This window comes from Eulemur rufifrons, chromosome 14 (assembly GCF_041146395.1).
Source record: "Eulemur rufifrons isolate Redbay chromosome 14, OSU_ERuf_1, whole genome shotgun sequence".
In the NCBI taxonomy this organism is placed as follows: domain Eukaryota; kingdom Metazoa; phylum Chordata; class Mammalia; order Primates; family Lemuridae; genus Eulemur; species Eulemur rufifrons.
Genome location: NC_090996.1, coordinates 7,925,046 through 7,948,654, shown reverse-complemented (window position 1 = coordinate 7,948,654; position 23,609 = coordinate 7,925,046). Strand labels below are relative to the sequence as shown.

General features: G+C 51.1%; 2 protein-coding genes across 3 annotated transcripts in view; one reads left to right on the top strand and one right to left on the bottom strand.

Annotated features, from left to right (window-relative positions):
• Positions 1-2,870: 2,870 nt before the first annotated feature.
• FZD9 (frizzled class receptor 9) lies at positions 2,871-5,213 on the top strand. Its single transcript, XM_069486370.1, has one exon. The coding sequence runs from the start codon at positions 3,111-3,113 to the stop codon at positions 4,884-4,886; it is 1,776 nt and encodes a 591-aa protein (XP_069342471.1). The 5' UTR covers positions 2,871-3,110; the 3' UTR covers positions 4,887-5,213.
• A 3,830-nt stretch (positions 5,214-9,043) lies between these two features.
• The window catches only part of BAZ1B (bromodomain adjacent to zinc finger domain 1B), a 73,619-nt gene continuing 59,053 nt past the window's right edge, over positions 9,044-23,609 (bottom strand). Inside the window, exons 14-20 of one of the 2 annotated variants that reach the window (XM_069486327.1) lie at positions 19,086-19,233; positions 17,900-18,047; positions 15,271-15,383; positions 12,840-12,985; positions 11,564-11,667; positions 10,865-11,237; positions 9,044-10,347 (exon numbers count right to left, since the gene is read on the bottom strand). In XM_069486327.1, the coding sequence (XP_069342428.1) occupies positions 10,880-11,237; positions 11,564-11,667; positions 12,840-12,985; positions 15,271-15,383; positions 17,900-18,047; positions 19,086-19,233 (1,017 nt within the window). In that variant the 3' untranslated portion in view covers positions 9,044-10,347; positions 10,865-10,879. Of the gene's footprint in view, positions 11,238-11,563; positions 11,668-12,839; positions 12,986-15,270; positions 15,384-17,899; positions 18,048-19,085; positions 19,234-23,609 lie in introns of both variants that reach the window. The other variant, XM_069486326.1, reaches the window with a different exon arrangement.

Here is a 23,609-nt window from a genome sequence, read left to right as displayed (position 1 = left end):
CCAGGCTGGTGCTGCGGAGACAGGCACAGGTGCAGCGTGGTGGCTGCAGGCACAGAGGTGGGCACCAGGGCGGGTGGGCGTCCCGCAGGGGTGATCCCGGAGGAGGCAGTGTCAGAGCTGAGTCGGGAGGGAGGGAGGGAAGGGCCTAGATGCCACAGCATGAATCTGGTGAGGGGTGAGTGGTGAGCCAGGCTGGGAGCATGGCGAGGTTGGAGAGGGGGACACAGGCCAGGAGGGTGTCCCTTCCCACATAAGCAGGGCAACTGGTTGGCCCCAGGCAAGGCCCCCAGGAAGGGCTGATGTCCCGGAAGGAGGACCTGGGGGGCTCCATCCGCACCTCGCCTGTCTCCGGCCCCTCTGCCCAGCAGAGCAGGGCTGGGGTGGGACACTGATGGTGACCTCCTCCCTCCCCTCCCCTCCCCTCCCCTCCGGTCCTCCTCATAGTCTCCCTTTCAGTGAGCCCTCTATTGTTCCTCCTTTGTAAAGAAGCAGATCGGGTGACAAAGCCGGGTGGGTGGGCAGGAGGCCCCAGAGGCCCTTCCTCTCCCAGGCCGCATCTGCTTGGGGGCGGGGCCCTTCCACCCCCCACCTCTGGCTTCCCAGGAGTGGCCATTGCCATGGTGACAGGCCTGGCATCCCACGGCCCTGGGGCGCCTTGCCCACGGAGGCTGCCAGAGCGAGGGCCCCCGGGTCCTCTCCACCCTGGCGCGGGGCGGGGGCACCCAAACCCTGGCTCCTGGGCCAGCCCCAGCAGGGGCCCGCCAGCAGCCTGGGCCTCTCAGTCCTGGCGGGCAGAGCGCCACCTCCCACAGACACCCTGAGCGGGCTCAGGAGGCACGGCCATGGGGCACTATCGTCCACATATCTAGGCCACTGCCAGGCCTGACACAGAGAGAAATAATATGCTCCCAGGGCCCTGGAGCAGCTGCTGGGGACAGACGGAGAGTTCACAGCATGCTGGGCCCACAGGGCAGAGCCTCCAGCCCTGGCGGCAGAGCGGGGAGACAGGGGCTGTTGGGGTCCGGGGGGTGATGCTTGAGTATGGGGTGCTGGGATGGAACAGAAGAGGAGGAGGAAGGCCTTCTGGGCTGGGACTTCTCAGATGTTTCTAAGGAGTGAGGGTGGGGTGTGGGGCATGGAGGGAAATGGGGGGGGGGGCTCTGCCTGGAAGGGCTTCAGCTGCCACCCCAGGAGCACCAGCTTTGCTTGGGGCAGCCACCACTGACATTTTGGGAAGCTCCGTTATCCCTGCCCAGGGGGTCAAAGCTGAGTCCTCTTTTTGCAGGTACCACACTCCTGCCCTTGCCTCCTGGGGACAGTCAGGACCTTGCAGTGGCACCTCTCACGGCTCACGTGGGCCGAGTTTGCACTGTGTGCTGGACACAGGGCTGGCTGCATCTCTGTGGGTGCCCATCTGCTGGGTCCTCCCAGAGCCAGGGGCTGGGTGTGTGCCCAAGACGGCGTCTCCCTTTCCTGGTCCCTTCCTGATCCCTGTTCTAAGGGCAGCTGAACACTAATTACAGGATGTGTGGGAAACGATGGCCCCATTTTCTCACCATCACCACCACTGCTCCTTCCTGTGTCCCCACCACAGGCCGGCTCTACAGCAGGCAGGTGTTGGCCAAGCTGGGCCGGCTGGGCAGGTGCCCAGGCAGCCGCATGCAGTGGAAGAGCCGGAATGCCAACCCTGACCCTTAGAGCTGTGTGATCCTTGCTAGGCAAATACCTTGAGTTTTCTGAGCCTCAGTTTCTTGTCTGTAAAATGGGTACAAGACTTCCTTGTAAGACTGTTGTGAAGGTTAAAAAAGTCACCGTAAAATGCCTGGCCCAGGGTCTGCTTGGCTCACAGTAGGTCCTCAGTCAGTTTCCCAGCCTGCCTGCAGTTCTAGGTCACGCACTGATTCATGCGCTAAGCATCCCAGACCAGCTACTAGGGTGCCCGGCCCTGTGCTGAGCGCTCAGGTGGAATCTGAGTCTGAGTCTTCCAGGTATTTCTAGGCCAGGAGGGAGAGGGATGGCAGTCTCTGAGGGGTCCCAGAGCAGAGCCCCTTGGGTGGCCTGCCAGTGGCACTTGGGTTGCACCCACAGAGCTACTGGGGAACCATGGCAGTTTCTAAGTGGGCCCCAGAGGTCTTAAGCTAGAGAGAGGCGAGAGGGTGATAACACCCCTTCCCAGGGGAGCATGGTGGCCTTGTGAAATGAGTATGGGGTCCGGAGTCAGACAGTCACAAATGGAACACTTAGTGGGTCTACGCCCTCGGGTACATCGTTCCTCTCTGAGCCTTAGTTTCTCCATTTGGGAAATGGGGATAGTGTAGCATTCCTGGATTACCGAGAAGATCAAGGTAAAGCATGCAGCCGGATAGATCAGCCGCAGGTCCACAATATGTGCGTTATTAATTTTTAACAGGATTATCTGCCCGCTTTACAGAAAAGGAAGCTGAGGCTCAGAGGGAAGACCCAAAGTCACATACAACCAGTGAAGAGGCAGAGGCTGCATTTGAGCAGTCACTCAAGGCCAAGGCTTCCCACTCGTGAGGCCTTCAGAAATGATAAATCCAGGTGACCCAGTGTGGGAGTGTGGGCAGCGGACACAGAATGATCTTCCTGCAGACAGTGCCGTCGCGAGGAGAGACTGAGCAGCAAGGGAAGGGGAAGAACCGAGTGGAAACGTAAGCGGAGCGGGCAGACGACCTCAAACACTCTGCCGGGCCAGACCGCCCCCAGCGGACGCCCCAGCTCGGCTGAGAGACGCGGCGCCTTTAAAGCCCGGCGGGGGCGTGCCCGGCGCGCGGAGGCCCCGCCCCTGGGCGTGCCCTCCGGGAGCCCCGCCCCGGGGGCTGGTAGCGGCGGCCCCGGGAGGCTGCGCCGGCTCTGGCTCGGCGGCGGCTCCAGTGGCAGCGGCGGTGGCGGTTCGGCGGGCTCGGCGCCTCCTGTCCCGCGGGCGGCTTCGCGCGCGCTGCCCAGGGCGCCCCGTGGCGCCCGGACACACGTGGGCGGCTGGGCGATGGCCCGCGCCCGGCGACGTGGCGGGCAGGCACGGGGGTGCGGGACGGCGCGGCCGGAGTGAACCGGGGCCGCGCTCCCGCCCTCGGCCCGGGCCGCCCGGGATGGCCGTGCTGCCGCTCGGCCGGGCGCTGCTGCTGTGGCAGCTGCTGGCGGCGGGCGGCGCGGCGCTGGAGATCGGCCGCTTCGACCCGGAGCGCGGGCGCGGGCCGGCGCCGTGCCAGGCGGTGGACATCCCCATGTGCCGCGGCATCGGCTACAACCTGACCCGCATGCCCAACCTGCTGGGCCACACGTCGCAGGGCGAGGCGGCCGCCGAGCTGGCCGAGTTCGCGCCGCTCGTGCAGTACGGCTGCCACAGCCACCTGCGCTTCTTCCTGTGCTCGCTGTACGCGCCCATGTGCACCGACCAGGTCTCGACGCCCATCCCCGCCTGCCGGCCCATGTGCGAGCAGGCCCGCCTGCGCTGCGCGCCCATCATGGAGCAGTTCAACTTCGGCTGGCCCGACTCGCTCGACTGCGCCCGGCTGCCCACGCGCAACGACCCTCACGCGCTCTGCATGGAGGCGCCCGAGAACGCCACGGCCGGCCCCGCCGAGCCCCACAAGGGCCTGGGCATGTTGCCCGTGGCGCCGCGGCCCGCGAGGCCCCCTGGCGACGCGGGCCCGGGCCCGGGAGGTGGCGGCACCTGCGAGAACCCGGAGAAGTTCCAGTACGTGGAGAAGAGCCGCTCGTGCGCGCCGCGCTGCGGGCCGGGCGTCGAGGTGTTCTGGTCGCGGCGCGACAAGGACTTCGCGCTCGTCTGGATGGCCGTGTGGTCGGCGCTGTGCTTCTTCTCCACCGCCTTCACCGTGCTCACCTTCCTGCTGGAGCCCCACCGCTTCCAGTACCCCGAGCGCCCCATCATCTTCCTCTCCATGTGCTACAACGTCTACTCGCTGGCCTTCCTCATCCGCGCTGTGGCCGGGGCCCAGAGCGTAGCCTGCGACCAGGAGGCGGGCGCGCTCTACGTGATCCAGGAGGGCCTGGAGAACACGGGCTGCACGCTCGTCTTCCTGCTGCTCTACTACTTCGGCATGGCCAGCTCGCTGTGGTGGGTGGTCCTGACGCTCACCTGGTTCCTAGCGGCCGGCAAGAAATGGGGCCACGAGGCCATCGAGGCCCACGGCAGCTACTTCCACATGGCGGCCTGGGGCCTGCCGGCGCTCAAGACCATCGTCATCCTGACGCTGCGCAAGGTGGCCGGGGACGAGCTGACCGGGCTCTGCTACGTGGCCAGCATGGATGCGGCTGCGCTCACGGGCTTCGTCCTGGTGCCGCTCTCCTGCTACCTGGTGCTGGGCACCAGCTTCCTCCTGACCGGCTTCGTGGCTCTCTTCCACATCCGCAAGATCATGAAGACCGGCGGTACCAACACCGAGAAGCTGGAGAAGCTCATGGTCAAGATTGGGGTCTTCTCCATCCTCTACACAGTGCCTGCCACCTGCGTCATTGTTTGCTACGTCTATGAACGCCTCAACATGGACTTCTGGCGCCTTCGGGCCACAGAGCAGCCATGCACAGCAGCCACCATGCCCGGAGGCCGCAGGGACTGCTCGCTGCCAGGGGGCTCGGTGCCCACTGTGGCTGTCTTTATGCTCAAAATCTTCATGTCGCTGGTGGTGGGCATCACCAGTGGTGTCTGGGTATGGAGCTCCAAGACTTTCCAGACCTGGCAGAGTCTGTGCCATCGCAAGATGGCAGCTGGCCGGGCCCGGGCCAAGGCCTGCCGGGCCCCCGGGGGCTATGGCCGTGGCATGCACTGCCACTATAAGGCCCCCACCGTGGTCTTGCACATGACTAAGACAGACCCCTCTCTGGAGAACCCCACACACCTCTAGCGACACAGGCCTGGCGCAGGGTGGCTGCTGCGCCCTCCTTGCCCTCCCTGCCCCTCCCCCCGGAGACAGCTGACTAGCAGCTGCCCAGCTGTCAAGGTCAGGCAAGTGAGTACGAGGGGGCTGAGAACCAGGGTGGGGACCCAGTGAGGTTCATGCCCTGTCCCGCCGCAGTTGGGGGATGGGCCTGGCTGAGTCCCCACAGGGTCCTGGGAGAGGGTGTGGGAGGAGGGGGCAGAAGGGGGTAGGGTCCAGCAGGAGTTTATTTAATGATGTAATTTATTGTTGCGTTTCTCTGGAAGCTGTGACTGGAATAAACCCCGTGTGGCACTGCCGAGTCCTCTGTGGTGGGGAAGGGGAAGGTAGAGGGTGAGGGCCCCGCGGGAGGAAGTCCCCCGGAGCAGCTGTGCTTTGCAGGAGTCCCAGACGCTGTGTGTGTGTGTGTTTTGCCCCTCTGGCCTCTGAGGCCTGAGTTCTGTGCTTCCAAAGTGAGACTGGGATGCCTGCCGGACGCTCAGGGAATCCCCTGGGACGACACTGCCACCTCTGGCCTGTTTGGGGCCGTGGATGAGAACACGTTCTCTGGGAACTTGCTCTCCTCATTGGTGTGGAAAGTGAGGGCGTCAGCCTGTCAACGTTGTCTCGAAGGCCACCTCCCTGGAGCCTCGGAGGCTGGAGGCTGACCACCCTTTTGCCTGGGAAGATTGCTGGTGTGTCCACCTCCCTCCTGGGGGCCCCCGGCAGGGCACCCCACCCCACGCCATCATGTCTCTAGGTGGGGTGGAGATGGGGCCGGACTGGTATGTGGGCACCTTGGCAGCACAGACAAGGGCTTGGGGATGGGGAGCCCTTGAGTGTAGTGGGAATTGGGCCCCCTGCTCCTAACGTTGAGAGATTGGAGGTGCTGATGCAGCCGTGAGAACCAGGCAGTCTGGTGGGCGGGTGCCCACGCCGGGGCAGCTTGCAGATGCGTGTGCTGGGAGATGGGGAGAGGTACCGCGCGCATCCACGTGCCGGGGAAGCTCAGGGCTGCCGGGACCTGCTCCGTCTCTGCCCACTGTAAGGTAGCCAAGTGTGTGTGGCCATTCCTGGGGACCCTTATCAGCTGGTGATCAGATGCCAGGGCCCCATCTTGGCCCCTGTGACTCCAGTCAGGTGAGGGTCTTGGTTACTGTCCCTGGGTGCCTACTCCACACAGCCTGCATTCATTGTCAGTGCGAGGGGGCCCCAAAGGTCCAGCCTCACGTTAGGGCCAAGGGGAGGCCCCCAGGAGGGGAGGAGCTCATGTGCCCAAGATCTGGGGCTCACCTGGCTGAGCCCCAGACTCAGGGCCTCTCAGGCCCGAGCTCAGTGCCCTGCACCAACCGCCAGTCCCGCCGGAACAAGACAGCAAGCCGGGGAGAATGAAACAGATTGAGTCAAGTTCCCAGAAGACAGGCCCGTCACGGGTTGAGTGGGGTTAGGGTTTGTTTCTCCCAAGGAACAGTACTGACCGCCGAGGGAAGCGTGCAGCCCTTACTTAGGCAGCTCTTTGCATGGGGAACGCCCTTCCCATCTAAATCCTCTTCTAGAAGAGCACACATTATGTCCCCAATTACCTTTGACCAACAAAGCCAGGTGACCTTAATTCCTTGTGATGCCTCACGTGAAGAGGGTCTTTGAGGGAACAGAATGAGCTGGATGACAGTTACACTGGGGGTGGGAGGGCAGGGTGGGAGGGCCCTGCAGGGCGTGGGAGGGAAGATGCTGAGGGTCTGACCAGGGCAGGGGCAGCTGGAGCCAGGGAATTAGGGTCACCTGGCCTTACTGGTCAAAGGTGCTTGGGGACTTACTGTGTACTCCTTCAGAAGAGGATTTAGATGGGAAAGGCATTAAAGGAACTGCCTAACTAAGGGCTGCATGGAGAGGATTCCAGAGACCTGGGAAGAAAAAGGCAAGTGGGGTGGGCGGGGAAGGAGCACCAAAGGGCACCCGGCTGCCCCTCTTCCTTGCCAGTTGCGGCTACGCCCCGCCCAGCGGAAACAAGCCCAGTGGCCGGCTTCCAGGGCAACCGGGGCGGGAAGGGTTGGGGAGCACAGGAGCAGTGCAGGGTCAGGACAGGCCCCAGGGGGGCTCTGCTTTGAGGCCAGGACTTGGTCGTGGGGCTGGGCCTCAGCCCTGGGAGACGCTATGGGAAGTCCCACACCCTGGAGGAAAAGGAGGAAGGAAACACCGGAATCCTCCTGCTTGGTCCTCCTCTCCCCACTTTACAGACGGAGGGAAACGTTCCGAGGGCTCGGCTGGCTCAGGATCACACAGCCAGGCGGGGTGAGGCCAAGCTGGAACCGAACCACCGCCTCCGGAGCTTGTGTGGTTCCTACACCACGATTGACTGGGTGCAGTGTGGGGAATGGCAGGGGTACAACCTAGGGAAGTTATGTCCAGAGAAGCTTGGGCAGAGTGGGTGGGGGAGGGGACGTGTCCCTCCCACAGGCGAACCTCCCCCACCCCCAAAAGGACATTCCAGAGCCAAACAAAAACCAACACCTGGGGACATGTGCATGGGCCCCAGACCCCTTCCTTCCCTAGTGGCCTTGGTGCCTGGCACTTGGATCTCTGGAGTGCAGCGTCAGGCGTCCCTGTGTCCCTGGTAGGCCGAGCCTGTGCTGCAGGTCCGAGCTTGTGCACGGTGGGGGCCGGAGTTACCAGAACTTAGCCCGGTCCTAGGTAGGTGTCAGCTCCAGGGAAATAACTCAGTCAGCAGGGCTGATCCTGACCGCAGGCAGGCCGGGGAGAATCTGCAAGGGGGTCAGGGGCCGCTCTTCCTCCCAGCAAGTTGCACCCTAAAGGAAGAAGCTCCAGAATCGGGGCGGCCCAGGGCAGAGGTCAGGAGAGGTTGGTAACAGGTGACCCTCTTTCCACCTGGCTTGAGTTTCTCCCTCAGTATCCTGCTGGAGATGCCCCGGCTCCCGGCGAGTGGGAAGAGGTGGCCCCTCTTGAGTGGCTGCTTTGGGACCTCACTGCCACTCAAGTCCACTGACCATGTTGTCTGCCTCCCTGCCACCCGACAGGACTTGAGGAGAAAGAGTGTATAGGGCCGAGGACAGGTCTTGGTGGATTCCCAGAAGTAATGATTCAGACCTGTCCTCAGAAATGTTCTCACGTCCCCATTTGTAGTAATCGACGGAGTGGCTTCCCCACAGTCACACCCTGGGGAGTGAGGGAGCAGGGAGGTACTACTGAGACATAAGTAGGACCAAGATACAGACCCAAGGGGAGGTGACATCTCCCCCAGGCACTATTCTAGTATGTGCCCAGGAAACTCACCTGAGGAGCAGGACTCCCAAGATGTGGGCTTGGCAGCCCCGAGCGCCACTGTCATCCCCCCAGAGCTGCAGGGCTGGGGCTGGGGAGCTGGCCGAGTGCGAGTCGCCCCTTGGGGCAAGCCTGCTTCCTCCAGGCAGGACTAGACGTCCCCACGAGTGCTCAGCACCAACACTGGCTCGAAGCCCCACTCTCCACGGCCAAAGTGAGTCAGTGGCAGAACCCGCACCCAGGGCCTAGGTCACTCCTCAGATTAGCTCTTCCTGTTTCACCTCGTGCCATCCCTGGTCCCCTGGTCAGCAGCCGGCAGCTTCATTTCTTACCAGACGGGATGACAGCGGTGGCTCAGCAAGATCTTTCACTTCACAAGCAGGTTCGCTGCCCAGCGTGACCTACTCAAACCAGCTACTCCTTACACTGTTAAAGCTGAGCGCGTGGGAACTGACTGTACTTGTCACTCCATTTATGTTTGAAATTTTCCTTGAAAAAAGTTTTAAAATGTCAGGAGTTTCCCCCAAATTAAAGGACCACATAAATTCTCACAGTGAAGCCTTAAAATACTGCCCCCCCCCCAATTCCTAGTTTCAAATGAAGTTTTGAGGTTTTAGACAAACACGAGGCCAGGAGAGGCTTGAAGGTCATGCTGCTTTTATACCAGGGCGTCAGAAATGTCTCCCAGGAACTAAGAAATGCAGCAGGCGGATGTGACCTGTAGTTAAAGACTTAAGCGAGAGGCCCTCTGGCTGCGGAAGCCAAACCTTCACAGAGGAAGCGGCTCAGGAGTCGATGGGGAGCAACACCTGGGACTGCCGTCTCCACCACCACCCAAGAGCACAAAGGAAGATCCACCAGAACTGTTTCTTCTTTATAAACACAAGTACATAATGTTTATTTGAAATTCCAATTTATCACAAGTTCACCCTTTAATGGGGTCCTTCCTCCTTAAAGACAATTTTAAAAACAACAAACAATTCAGGTGTCACTGAAGTGGCAACACAGGAAGCTCACTATTAACAAGAGCAGACTGGATCTAGGAGAGGAGGCAGGGGAGGACGGTGGTTGGAATCATGAAATTGTAACATCAGTGCTAACTCCATGCCTGTAGGAGAAGGGATGGCAAACCTAGCCACCAGCCACTGGAGCAAATTCCCGAAGTCCTTGGACGAGGAAGGGGAGAGGCAGGGACCACGCCTTGCAGCTTAACATTAGGAGGCTTTATTCTCCAGTTCTAGGAGTTCCAGTCCCCTTGGCGGACTTCTTTTCCTTTAATTTAAACAGGTACAGAAGAGCTTTGGTGCTCACATTTTCCAAATTCAAAGTTGATAGAAAAGAAAATTAAACCCTGTTTTGTACTTTTATCAAAATCTGTCATAAAAGGGAAAGACTACAAAGTTCTGCCTAAATATAACAACTAGCGCTAGACTCGTGGGAAGGGGCGCTCTGAGCTTCTCTCCCGCTTCCTCCTCCCACCCCTACTGACGCTGTCCACTGAAATACCCAGGTCCTCACGGAGCTCCACGTCTGAGGCCAGAATGGGCACGGGAGGAGGCAGAAACAGCCACCTTGGCAGGACGAGGGAACATCCCCCTAGAGATGCCACTGCTTGCCGTGCTGAGCCTCCACCCAGCTTCTCTGCGCGAGAGCGGATGGGCTGGGGGAGAGGACGGGGAAAGTAAAGCAACACATTATCATATAAACTGTACTGTACATGTGCCAAAGCAAGATGACAGGAATATCTTACAAGATGTTCTTTATACAATATCACTGCTGAAACAAGCAACTTTTAATAACTAGAAAAGTCAATTTAAAAAAAATTAAACATTTAAATTCTTCCTGCTTTTCTTCTGCTCCCCTAAGAGCTTGTCTGGTATGTGGGTGGGCTGGGCTCCAACACCCCTCTGGCCAGATCCAAAGTCAAGGTTATACGCATGATTATAAGCAGGACTCCAGTCTCTAAGTGAAGTGCCTTAAGTTTTTTGTTTTTTTGAGGGGGTGAGGTAAAGTGGGAGTGGGGAAAGGGCTGTCACAAAGAAGGGGAGGGATGTTCAGGAATGGCTCCAGGAAATGTCCCTTTACTCTGCCAAGATCAACTCAAAAGACCACAACTGTTTCATGATGCTGGTGAATACAGAATCCTGCATGGCACTCACTCATACGTCACCTGAGTGGGAGAGGGAGGAAGAGACAGAGTACGGGCTTAAAGAAACAAAACTGTATATAAATACAGATTTAAAAGAAAAAAAAAAAGTCAACACCACCTCCCCAATTGGCCTGACTACCCTTGATCCTGCAGTATAATACAGCAATCCCTCCCCCCTGGAGACCAGAGGGGCTTGGCACTGTTGTGGGAGCCAGAGGGGAAGGGACCTTAGCGAAGAAGGAAGGAACAGGAACTGGGTTCACCAGAAAAGCTACACCCCTGTACTCTTCCTGGAAACACACAGAGGGAGGGTCACGGACCTCTTCTGCCCCCAGTATTTCTGGGCAGAGACCACCAATCCAGTATCGGGCTCCCCAAAGAGCTTTGCTTCAGTGAGGCCCTGTGGGGAGTTTTAACAAACAGCACAAGCGTGGATGACAGGCGTTTCTGGACCCTGTGATCTCTTCCCTTCCAAGTTCTCAGTCTTCCTCTCTTGCCTTCCTCCCCACCTCCCTCACTGTCTCCCGAGCTCCCTTACCAGGGCCCTGCCTCTCTACTTCCTCTGTCTTCGTCCCCTGGACTGTCCAATGGGCTCTGGCTCACTGTCCCCTTCATCTTCAGCAAGTCGATCGGGAAACTTCTTGCGTTTCCTACGGACATATGGGTGGCCAGGAAGGTGTTTATGCAACAGAGCCACCAGACACTGTTCTGTCTTCACCATGCAGTTTAGCACATGGCTGCCGCGGCAGTTGTAAAGCTCAGCATTGGTAAACACTTGCTTCACGTCGGTAAGAAACTCCTGCACAGAGCGGTAGCTCCCACAGGAACATTTGTTCTGTATTGTCTGAAAGTCCATGGGGTGGGTGATCACATCATAGTAGTCCTCGGCCTCATCCCTGGTCACAGGCTCCCTGTGGAGAAGAACCAAATGGAGTTATGTGCATAGCCTCGACTGCAAACTGCCTGGGAGCTAAAGAACCAGCCCTAGAATACCTACGTCTGCCGCCATCGGCCGACTGGCAAGCACAGAGAAGGTGTGTTCGCTTTGTACCGAGAGCTGTCACTACCAGTTTGGGAAAGCTAATTCCCCTGCCACTGAGACATGTCCAGAAACGAAAGGGATCAGAGTAGTCCCATGGGGCTCAGCTGGGAGCTCCCTCAGTCAGCTGCCTTTCTGGAATGTTCCTAGAACCTACCAGGTTGGTCCTATCCCCTGTGCTTGAGAAGGCAAGCTCACCTGAAGGGCCAGCTGAAGCGGTACTTCACGAGCCTGTGCAGGATCTCTTCACACTTCTGCAGCTCCAGGCTTTGCCTCCGGGAGCTCCGCTTCGTCTGAAGCACCTGGTGCCAAACAAAGAGGAATGTTATTACATATGTACAAGAGAGGAAGAAGAGTGGACAAGGCAGAAAATGTGTACATCTGCTCAAAGAAAAAAAAGAAAAAGTGAGTGCAACCATTTCCTTGGAGCAGAAATGGTCCAGTCTCCTGACACACAAATCAGGGAGCACTCTCAGCCCAGGAGGAGGCATCTTCCCATCTGTCCACTGGCCTCCTCCCTGGTGGACAGTGATCAAAGCAGCAGAGGGCAGGCGGCAGTTGCTGTATTAACAGCAGTCCTGCTAGAGGTCGCCTGGAGAGGACCACTGTCAACAGGACACTCGCCCTCTGAGAACAGATGGACCTGGGATTACGGCGATACCATGGATGGGCATCAGCAAGCAACTGCAGAGAGCCGGACGGGCTATCTGGACCCCCAGCAGCCAATTCTGTGGGGGTAGGGCGTCTCTGGGAAGAACAGCAAGGGGTCCAGTTCCCTTCCTGGCTCCTCCCCTGCAGACACACGGGAGCTGAACGGCCAAGGCGAAACAGAGTGGGCCCTCCCTTCCAGGTAGCCGTACAGAGCTGTGACTCACAGCAATAGGAGCCACAGAGTAGACAGGTTAGGGCTGGGCAAACAGAAGCATCTTTTAATGCCCCCTGATCTCCCCTAAAGCTTGCGTTATGCCCCTAACCCCAATTTGATCTATAAAAACAAGTATGTTTTTAAGAGCTGCTTTTTTGTTCTTTAAAGCTCAAGTGAAATCTAAAACAAAACTACTAAAATTACATTGGTTAAGGAGCAGAGGGGAGTATAATGTCCCTCCCATAACAACTGTCGACCCAACAGTAAGTGAGGCTCCAACATTGCTGACATTCCCACGACGAAGACCCAGCCCCCCTGAGCCCACTGGAGACACATGGATACTATTTTAAAGTCCTTAATAAGTTGCAGGCTGCCTGCTAACTAGGAGACAATGTTTGCAGGCCACAGCAGGGGAATGCCGGACATAGCTGTTCCTGGAGGGCCTGCTGCCTCTGTCTGCCTAGGGCCCACCCATCTGCCTCTCCAGCCTCCCAAGTTAGGGAGGAGGAAGGAGGGGGAGGCTTCCACCTGTTGCCTGAAGAATTCCTAGTGCTGGGGTGGGGAATAAGAAGCAGAAAGGTTAGAGGGAGGATGATAAATAATTCTTACCAGCTCATCAACCTCAGTGTCATCCACAGGTGGTACCTTTGGCCGGGACCTCCTGGCAGGATGCGGCTTCTTGCCAGGTCGTCGGCCTGGCCTTGCTGCAGGGAGAATGACATTCTGCTTGCCCCGGAGGGTCTTTCGAGGTCTCACTGAAACAAAACATACAGATTCAGAACCGAACAACTGAGGATGAAGGGACTATCTCTGGAATGGGGGAAAGGGATGGGGAGGAAATGTGGACAAGGAAAGTAATGGCTTCCTTTGGTTATGAGGTGCTCTTGCTGTTTTCCTCCTGCCCGCCCTACCTAACAGGACACAAGAGGCAGCAGTAGTAGATGGAAAATGGATACCTTTCATCACCTGCCAAAGACCTTTCAGAAGGCTGGTCCAGTACTTCAATCCTCTGTCCCAACCCTGGACACTTACTCCCAGCAATGAGGCACTTGAAGGAAGTCAATTATAAACTGACTCAGGAGTAGAAGCCATTTGCTAACAGATCAGCCTGGAGGTCCTACAGGCTCGGCCTGAGAGAGTGTATATATTTACACGTGAGATGAAATCTCATTGTGAAACAGATGCTGTTTCATAATCCCCAGAATAGCCTACACTCACCATCACAGTCTTTTCAGAGAAAAGCTGATACTTAAGTGAAGGGCCACAAAACTTCCTCATTGAATCCAATTTAGGCTAGCCCTACCCCTGCTTTCTTGCATTTCTGAGAACCACAGACAGTGGGCTAGGCCCTTCCATGAGAGCCCTGCCCAGGGTCCCCAAAGAGAGAGTAAAGAATACAAAGACACTGAGACTACTTATGTCTCAGGTTTACAGCAGGTGCTCAACGTCAGGCAGACCAACACTGCTCAGTCAGTCCTCTGAGAGCAATGCTCTGTGATTAGTGTGAGGCTTCTCCACAACCTTTCCTTGCCAACACCCTGGATGCTGGGGAGATGACATTTGGAGACAGAGCTATGGGTACAGAGAGGCAGTGACACAAAGAATCAATAAACAATGCTTTACACTCTATTTCTGAACTATGACAACAACTTCCTTGGCTATTTTAGGGTCTCTAGTTCAAGAGACCACTAGTAAGAAAGAACAAGAAGCCGATGCTCAGGTGCTAGTCCCTTGAGTCGCACTCGGGACCCACATCTTTGGTGGTATGAAAGGTAGAGACAAAACGCTCTGAAGTACCAAATACTTCCTAGATCCTTTTGGCAGACAGAGCCCCAGAAACATAGAGAGGAAATGATTCTTTGGAAAAAGAGCGATAAAGTGGAAGTATAATAGAAAAGCCATCACTAGCTTGAAAATATACAGAATTAACACACTGCTATGTTCAGAATGCATTCCCAGACAAATGCGCACCCAAGCCAAGACTCTGGCCAATAGAGGATGGTCTCCTTGAATGCAGGCCTAATGGGTCATTTGTTCACTTGCCCCGGGGTACATGAAAAATCATGCCTAGAGAACAAATAAAAGGAGCCCTATGAGAATGGGAGATTCAGGTGTCCCAAATCACACCCCTGGAGTATAGAGGAGGAAAGTGGGGGGATGGGAGCAAATGGGCAAGTCTGAAGCCCTTAGATTTTGGAAGCTTCACTGCACTAAGGGATTGGTCATGCCAGACATCCTCTCTCTCCTTATATAAGATCATTCAGAGCTTCTATGATCCTGGGAACTGCACTCTCTTCAAAAGCTCACCAAAATCTTGCTCTGTGGTCTGTTTTCTACTAACCTACAAAGAAAAGTATACTTTGGAAAGAGATAGGCTGTCAAAAGCCTGGCCTGGAGGCCCTTAACCATGAAAATGACAAGACATGAGAGGATCAGAGTCAATGTGGTGAACATACGTGATGATGACTTTTTTCCCAACTGGAATCTAGTGAGAATAGATCTGAACCTTCCTAACATGCATATACCTAAGCCACGGAAAAACCAGTCTTCCCTTTTCAAACTAGCAAAGCTGTAGCCCTGCACACTACAGGGAGGAGAAAAAGCACTGTAACCAGAGAAAAAAGAACAAAAAAGCACTTTCTCTGAAAGTAGCGCAGCCCCAACAGCCAAAACAACTGTTGGGAGATAGCAACGGACCTAGATCTTCCTTAACCATCATCTCATATACTGAGGGGCTCAGAACCAGCAGCCTTGTCATAAACATACTGGGGACGTTGAATTCTACTAACTCTTACAGAATGTGAGACTGTCATAGGTTGATGTGCATGAGATGAAGCCATCTTCCCTGCTACTAGGCAGGAGGTTAAACAGCATCTTGACACCTCATTTAAACACACAACAGCTGAGTCACCCCATAGCCACAACCTGAGAGAAGAGGAAGACAGCAAGACGGCCCCAGTGAGTAACTGCTGCCAACCCGGCCTGGCCAACCCAGCTGGGAGGATTGGGAGGTAACCACAAGGGCAAACGGAATACTTACATCGCAAACCAGCCACCTCATAATCTTCCTCCTCCTCCTCTTCTTCCTCTTCTTCCTCTGAATCACTCTCATCATCTTCAGTGTCCTCAGAGGCAGACTCTTCAGTATAATTCCTGTGAGGAGAAAAACATCACTCAGGGAACACAGACCCAAAGTGGTCCTAAGAAGAGCTAAGGTGACACAGGGGTCCCAGCAACCTTCTTCTCCTCACAGAATGCGTACTTTTATGATAAGCGGAGGGAACCTGAAGCTAAGCCAGGAAAGTTCTTCACAAAATGGAAAAACTAAGCTTCAACAGCATGCCTCCTTCTGCCAGGCCTCAAAGGGTTTGGACAAGACACCAATGGCAATGGAAATCAAGGTCAAAATGCAACCCTACCTCTCCCCACACAAAACAATACAAAACACTATTACTTTTGCCTCACAAAAAGAGCCAGATAATGTAACAATTCAGGTAGTGAAGCAGTCCCCCACTCCGGGGTGGACCGGAAGGATAAACAGAGCCCAGACAGGTGTTACTCCACCTTGATGGCCCCCTTCCAGGAGCTGAAACAGCTTGCAGATGACCGTAACATCAAAGCAATGGTAATCCCCGCTCAGAACAGCTGGTCCAAAGCCCCACCATTTCAGAGCAACGTGCCTCATCTCTCTAAGTGTAGCCGGAATGGAGTGAGAAATAACCAAGTAATACTGTTAAGGTGGGGTCAGGATCAAACAGCTCTGGCTTTTTAAAAGAGATGCCAAGCCAGAGTGCCTATAAACTGCCCTTTTACAACCTCAAATTTCAATTTGGAAAGCAACAGTATTAACTTGATAAATATTAGATGTCTCCTCTTTACAAGGTCCTGTGTTTGGCCTTATTGAGATTCAAGTAAAGAACAAAGCACCACCTCTACTCTCAGGGCATTAATAATCTCATGGGAGGCAGCAGTGTATAAAACTAACCATAAAGACAAGTTGCATGACCAAAACACTGTTTCAAAGAATGAATGCTCAGCTGGAACACAGAGGAGAAACAATTGATTCTAAGGATGTAAGGACTTTTCAAAAGGGCACTGAAATTTTAGCTAGGCCATGGGTAGTTTACCCAATTGGGAGTTCTGGGCAGAAAGAATATTCCCAGCTGGGAAGAAAGCACAAAAGGCAAGGATGAACAAAACAGCCAACAATAAGCACACAAACACAGGAACTAGGGCTCATAAAAACCTAGGCTAGTATCATGTAAGAGTATAAAAAGTTAGGCTAGAGAGTGTGGACTTTATTGTAGAGGTGACAGAAAGACTGGAACTTTTTTTCTTCTTTAAACAGATGGAGTCTCACTCTGTCACCCAGGCTGGAGTCAAGTGGTGCAATCACAGCTCACAGCAACCTCAAACTCTTGGACTCAAGTGATCCTCCTGCTTCAGCCTCCTGGGCAGCTGGGACTACAGGCGCACACCACCATACCGGGCTAATTTTTTTAAAAAATTTTTTTGTGGCCAGGCGCGGTGGCTCACGCCTGTAATCCTAGCACTCTGGGAGGCCGAGGCGGGCGGATCACTCAAGGTCAGGAGTTCGAGACCAGCCTGAGCAAGAGCGAGACCCCGTCTCTACTAAAAATAGAAAGAAATTATATGGACAACTAAAAATATATATATAGAAAAATTAGCCGGGCATAGTGGCGCATGCCTGTAGTCCCAGCTACTCGGGAGGCTGAGGCAGGACGATCGCTTGAGCCCAGGAGTTTGAGGTTGCTGTGAGCTAGGCTGACGCCACGGCACTCACTCTAGCCTGGGCAACAAAGTGAGACTCTGTCTCAAAAAAAAAAAAAAAAAAAAAAAATTTTTTTTGTAAAGACAGGGGTCTTGCTACATTGCCCAGGCTGGTCTCAAATTCCTAGCCTCAAGTAATCCTCCTGCCTCAGCCTCCCAAAGTGCTGGGATCATAGGCATGAGCCAGACTGGAAGCTTTTGAACAGGAAAATGAGCAGATCTTTGCCTTATACATATTATTCTGATATCACCACAATACCTAGATAGATAAGAAGGGGAAATATAGGACATAAGGAAGAGGAGTTGGGACATAATGGAAGGAGCCCAAGTGAGAGATGTATGAGTGACAAATGACAGTAAGGACCACGGAGAATGGGAGGCAGGAGACTGAATCATTAGACATCTGGGTACTAGATTGGTAACATGGTAAATTAATGAATATGCAGAATGAGGGAAAAGTTCATGTCCAAATTGACACCAAAGTTCTAATCATGACAGGGAAGGAAAACAGTAGGCATGGGTAAGAAAGGCAATGAGATGGACTAAAGATTTTTCGCAGTGGGTGGTTACAGAAGTAATCATGTAGACGTAAGAAGTGGATAACGCAGAGGCAAAAGGCAGAGGAAGACATAACATTACTTGAGAAGATACAGTCAAGAAGAAAGACAATGCAGCTGGCAGTGAAAACTAGAAATGTCAACATTAAGCTAAAATTAGATACGAGTCCTTTGAGCGCCTATTGAAGTATCATAAATGATCAGGCTCTGTAACCAAAAGATGAACTTAAAGCACCTTAAAATCGTTCAGTTTGAATAACTGAAGCTTAACTTTAACAGCTATTTATTCATTCAATTATTTTTGAAAGAAAAAATTCTCACCTGCCACGGGAGTTACGCCTGGCAGTGGCAGGCTGGCAAGCTGGGCACTGCCACTCACCATCTGGTACTTCATAGAGGGCCGGCCTCAGACAAAACAGGTGGAAGGCTTTATTACACTCGTCACACAAGATCAATTTGTCATCCTCACCTGCAAAGAGATAAACTTGTGTAGCATTATTGGAAGCACAGCAACAGTCAGTGAGCTGTAAGAAAGAGCTGCTCATCCTAACTAAGGCCACAGAAGAACACACATTCTAGCACAGCGCTACCTGAAGTTTTTGTAAAAAATGCAATCATTTCCTGAAAAGAAATGTTGCATAAACTAGATTATAAGATAATTTAGGAATCAGGTCTTCTAACTTATCACAAAATTGACTCAGGGCTAGGACAGGATGATTAACATTTACTAAGAGGCAGCAAAAACCAAGTGACAGCAGGAAATTTTGCTGCTCTTCTCTGACCCTCCCAACGCACCCCAGCTCCAAACACTTCAGCTCATGTCTGACACGGTTCCCTTACGTCATCTGGTTCCCTTACATTTGAAAATACACTGAATCAACTTAACACGGTCATGTCTCCTCTCCAACCTGCATTCTGAATCAGTTTTACAGCAATTCAATGACTTTATAAAAACCTTTTCATCCCTGGAAATTAAACCCTAACCTAATTCATAAAATAACATTAGTCACTGAGAAGTCAATCACATCACGGTTTTAGCCATGAAGTTCCTTTTGCACACCCAAGATTTGAAAGATCTCAGCATTTAGCAGTCCCAACTGCTTTGCTCTGTAGGACTCAGCGCTCAAGCAACCAAGCGCCTGAGGATTCTTCAAAATGTACAAAGACTGCCCCCTTGGAACCACCTATCTTACTGCACAGATGACTAAAGTTCTGAGATAATAAAGATTTAAAATTTTTGATTAATTTTGTTCTCTGTAGAAAATATGAAGATTGAAAAGATTAACTGCTCTTACTTAAGACTCTAAACTGAAGAATAAAGCGCCTGCTCTGATTCGCTGGCATGTGATATCAAAAACTTCTTATAAACCTGCAGGAAAAAGTAAAATCTATCTCATCCACACTTAAAATCTGTGTACATGAAACTCTTTTAGGTAGAAATGAAGATCTTGGAATGGAAATCCTAGTTTCTCATACACCCAGATTAGCAAATTTGATCTAAATATACCTTTCTTTCGACACACTTTGCATCTAGCATTTTCTGCTGACATATCCCACTTGATACAAGCATCAAGCATCCCAAGGAGAACATGCATCCTGGAAAAAGTCTGAGCTTCACGGATTGCTGTCTTCCATTTTTCCAGTGCAGATGCAACCTAAACACAGACCAAACAAAGCCAACATTACTGCAATGATCTCAAAGACATTGAGAAAAGACTAGGAATAGGCAAAGATAAGAGAGAATTCTGAGGACATTTGCTGCCTAGAAGTTCACCAGTCTAACCCAATTATCTTACAGAAAAAAAATCAAGGCTCCAAGAGGTTAAAAAAATCTTGCCAAAGGTCACACAAAGATTAAACAGAAGAAGGGAGGAATGACTAGGGACAGGTCTCTTTTAGTGAAATTCAATTAAAAATATACTATTACTTAAAAGTAGAAACATTTGTGTGCTGTAAATGGCTAGAATACAATAATTTTATGTAGCCAATAGAAGTTCATTAACAAGATTATCAATCTCTGCACTAATCCCTGCTGTAACCCCAGACTACAGGACCTAGAAATGGCAAATAATATCTACAGAAGCATTCTATAATGCTTAAAATTATTAAATACCTAATACACCATATTCCCTCTGGACTTTATTACCAACTTCTAACTAAAGTAAAATTTTTAGTCTCAGGGATTAGCCTGACTTCATTCTAGACAATTACTCTCAGCATAACCTGCACTGCCTCCTCCCATCATCAGAAAATGCAAATTAATTCAGAATTAGTCCAACTAAAACATAGGATGGGGGAATATAATTAGGAATTTCAGTGATAAACATGACTCCCTCTCATCTATAAAATATACATTCTAAGGAGGAATAGAAATGTTATTTCAAGCTAATTCATTTGTATGACTGTTTTGCTAATCAAAAGGTGATTTTTTCTTAATGTTTTCAAAGTGTTCCTAGCCTAAATGATTAGGTAAGTATCTATATAAACAAATACCTATTTAGGGGTATCAGTCTCAGCCAGAAAATACGACACAGATGAACATGGTAAAGCTCAGGCAATACACTAAACGCTGGGAGACCAGGTTATCTTAGGATCCTCAATTACACAGAAGTCTGATTGCTTAAGTCAGTCATGACTGAAACTAACTTAAGTTAGCAATGGCCAGTCTTGCTACTTTTACAACTCTGCTAGCTATTAGCTACCATAACACCACCAATCCAATACCACAGCTGGATTTCACTGCCTTTCCCTGGGCAAAGAGGTCTTTTCCAAATAATGTACTTCTCTAAAGGAAAAGCCAATTACCCTGGAAGGCCATAGGCTTTAAAATAGAGCTGTCAAGAGACAAAGATAGTCGACCCAGCTCTGAAGTTGGATACTACACACTGACTGTGGTGTGAAGTCTGGGGGTGGAGGCTTGGGGGGCAGAGAACAAAGGCTGGTGGGGAACCTGCAGCCTTGGGGCCACACATGGCCTTCTGGATCCCTGAGTACCGCCTTTTGACTGAATCCAAATTTTACAGAACAAATCCTCTCCAATCTCTGCTGCAGATATTTCAACATCTGCTCTGAAAAACAGCACAATTTCCTTCTTCCTTCTGCAGAGCTGCTCAGTATGATCTGAGGTCCACAATCCCAGCTGCCTTGTTGTCTTCTCCCCTGATATGGGAGAGCTGACATGTAAGTACTAGAGATTGTTTCACTGAAAGAATAACCCAAGCCAGGCATGGTCTATAATCCTAGCACTTTGGGAGGCTGAAGCAGAATGATCACTTGATGCCAGGAGTTTGAGACCAACCTGAGCAACAAATACAGACAGATTCCATTTCTTAAAAAAAAAAAAAAAAAAACAAACAAAAAAAAAAAACCCACACAGAAAAATAAGCTGGGCATTAGTGAAACACGCCTATGGTTCTAGCTACTCAGGAGGCTGAAGGAGAAGGACTGCTTGAACCGAGAAGTTTGAGGCTGCTGCGAGCTATGATGATGCCACTACACTTTAGCCCAGGCAACAGCAAGACTCTGTCTCAAAAAATAAAAAAAATAGGCCAGGCATGGTGGCTCATGCCTGTAATCCTAGCACTCTGGAAGGCCCAGGTGGGAGGATTGCTTGAGCTGAGGAGTTTGAGACCAGCCTGAACAAGAGCAAGACCCCCGTCTCTACTGAAAATAGGAATATTAGCCGAGCATTGTGGCATGCGCCTATAGTCTCAGCTACTCAGGAGGCTGAGGTATGAGGATCGCTTGAGCCCAGGAGCTGAGGTTACAATGAGCTATAATGACGCCACTACACTCTACCCAGGGTGACAGAGGGAGACTCTGTCTCAAAATAAATATATAAATAAATAAATAAAATGATGACCTAAATCTTTTTAATGGAATACAAATTGAAGAATTTTAGGTTCAGTTTTTAAGAGTGCTTGGCCAGGCACAGTGGCTTACACTCATAATCCCTGCACTTTGGGAGACAGAGATGGGAGGATTACTTGGAGCCAGGAGTTCAAGACCAGCCCAGGCAACATAGCAAGACTCCATCTCTACAAAAATTTAAAAATTAGCTGGACATGGTGGCGCACACCTGTAGTCCCAGCTACTCAAAAGGCTGAGGCAAGAGGATTTCTTGAGCCCAGAAGTTCAAGGTTACAGTGAGCTATGATCATGCCACTGCCCTATAGCCTGGGAAACAGAGGTAGACCTTATCGCTAACAAACAAAACAAAATAACAAACAAACAAACAAACAAACAATAAAAAATCACGACTGCTTACTGAGAACTGGCAGGGAATGTCTACACATGGGCTTTGCTGTCCTCTACTGGAAAGTCAAATGTAGTGCACACAGCATTGAAGAAAATAGTGCCATCTGTATAATAGTACTGCTTTTTACTTGTTTCCTATGAATTATAAAAACTGAGCACCCAATAATTCATCTGGCCTCATTAAAATTTTTTTTAAAACTTGAAGAGATCTTGGAAATAAGCTTATTTAATTTTAGTTTAGTTTTTTTTTTTAAACAGATTTTAAATTGTATCAAACAATAGGTGGCCTTTGGCAACTGGCTTCTTTCACTGAGCATGTTTCTAGGTTCATTCACAAAACATGCAACAATACTTCATTCCATTTTATTGCTGAACAATATTCTACCGAATAGATATTTCACATTTTATTTATCCATTCATCAGCTGATGGACATCTGGGTTGTTTCCATATTTTGGCTATTGAGAATAATGTTGCTATGCATGTTCATGTAAAATTTTTGTTAGTTTACTTGGGAAGAAAGTTTGCCCAAGGTCTCAGCAATTTAGGACCTTGTCTCCATTCCCAAGCCAATGCTCTTGGTATTACACATACTGGATAACAACTAGGATCCTGTTATAGACACCGAGTTATGCACCTGAACAAGCCTAGACCCCAATCAGCTTCTAATTTTGACGGCAAAAACATCAGGCACTCAAGATTTGAGAGAATATACTGGTCTCCTCTCATGCACAAAATTCCTCACAGTCCAGCATGTTAAAAAACAAAACAAAATATAAAACAAAAAAACTCCCATATTCAAAGCAGTATTTTTAAAAATAGAAAAACAGTAGCAAGATAAAGTTTTCACATTCAACACTGGTGGCCTCCTACAAAAACCATCTGTCCTGCAGGGCTGGTGGGAGTCCAGACACACTATTCTGGTGGATAATTCAAATTCTCTAGCACACCATGTTGACCTTCAAGTTAGTCCCTAGTTAGAAGTAGATATAACAGAATCAAGAGGAAAGCAGATTACATGAAAATCACTGTTAATCTTTTTGCTTAACACTAGAAAGGCAATTATCTTATCTTAGCAGGGATAAAATGAGGCTCCAGCTCAGTCTTCCACAAAAGATCATTCAAATGGAAAAAAGATACAAAGGTGACCCAGTCTTCTGATGGTTTGACTCATGAATTGGTACAAAAGCCATACATACTCAGTATCCAGATAAACCCATCATAAATTGAAAATATCTCAAGACACGTGATGGGTTTATTTTTGGGTAGTGGTATTAAGCTGCATCCTAAATCAAGGAGCATCAGTAATGAGGTTGTCAGGACAAATGCAGCCACAGTAAACAGAATCAAACAAAACCCAGGATTTTGCCAAATTATACATTGTCTCTTCCATTTAATTTAAGAAAACAAAATAAGCATTAAATATTTGAGATCATCCACTATTACAAAAAAGGGATTTGAGAGATGATCTATTTTTATAAATAAGAAAACTGAAGCCCAGATTAGAGACTAATATAAGCTAACGGAACAGCCTAGTGCCAGTTGCAAAAATCCTGGCCCTTGCTAAGTGGAAACATTCAAAGCAAAGGGCAGTGGAAAATTTCAGAGCTGTGGTAAAGTTGACCTCTGGTAGGGAACTACAGGGCATAATGCCATTTTAATGCAGAACATTGCTGAACTACCTAGTAGGCAACCTAATTGATTTTCCAAGAAACTCTTCCATGCTTTCCATTTATGTACTATGTGTCTGGACCTGCAAAGTACTTATATTTTCCT

Bases quoted from the DNA above. Each gene is read 5' to 3' on its own strand.
- FZD9 (XM_069486370.1), top strand. From the start codon at position 3,111: ATGGCCGTGCTGCCGCTCGGCCGGGCGCTGCTGCTGTGGCAGCTGCTG.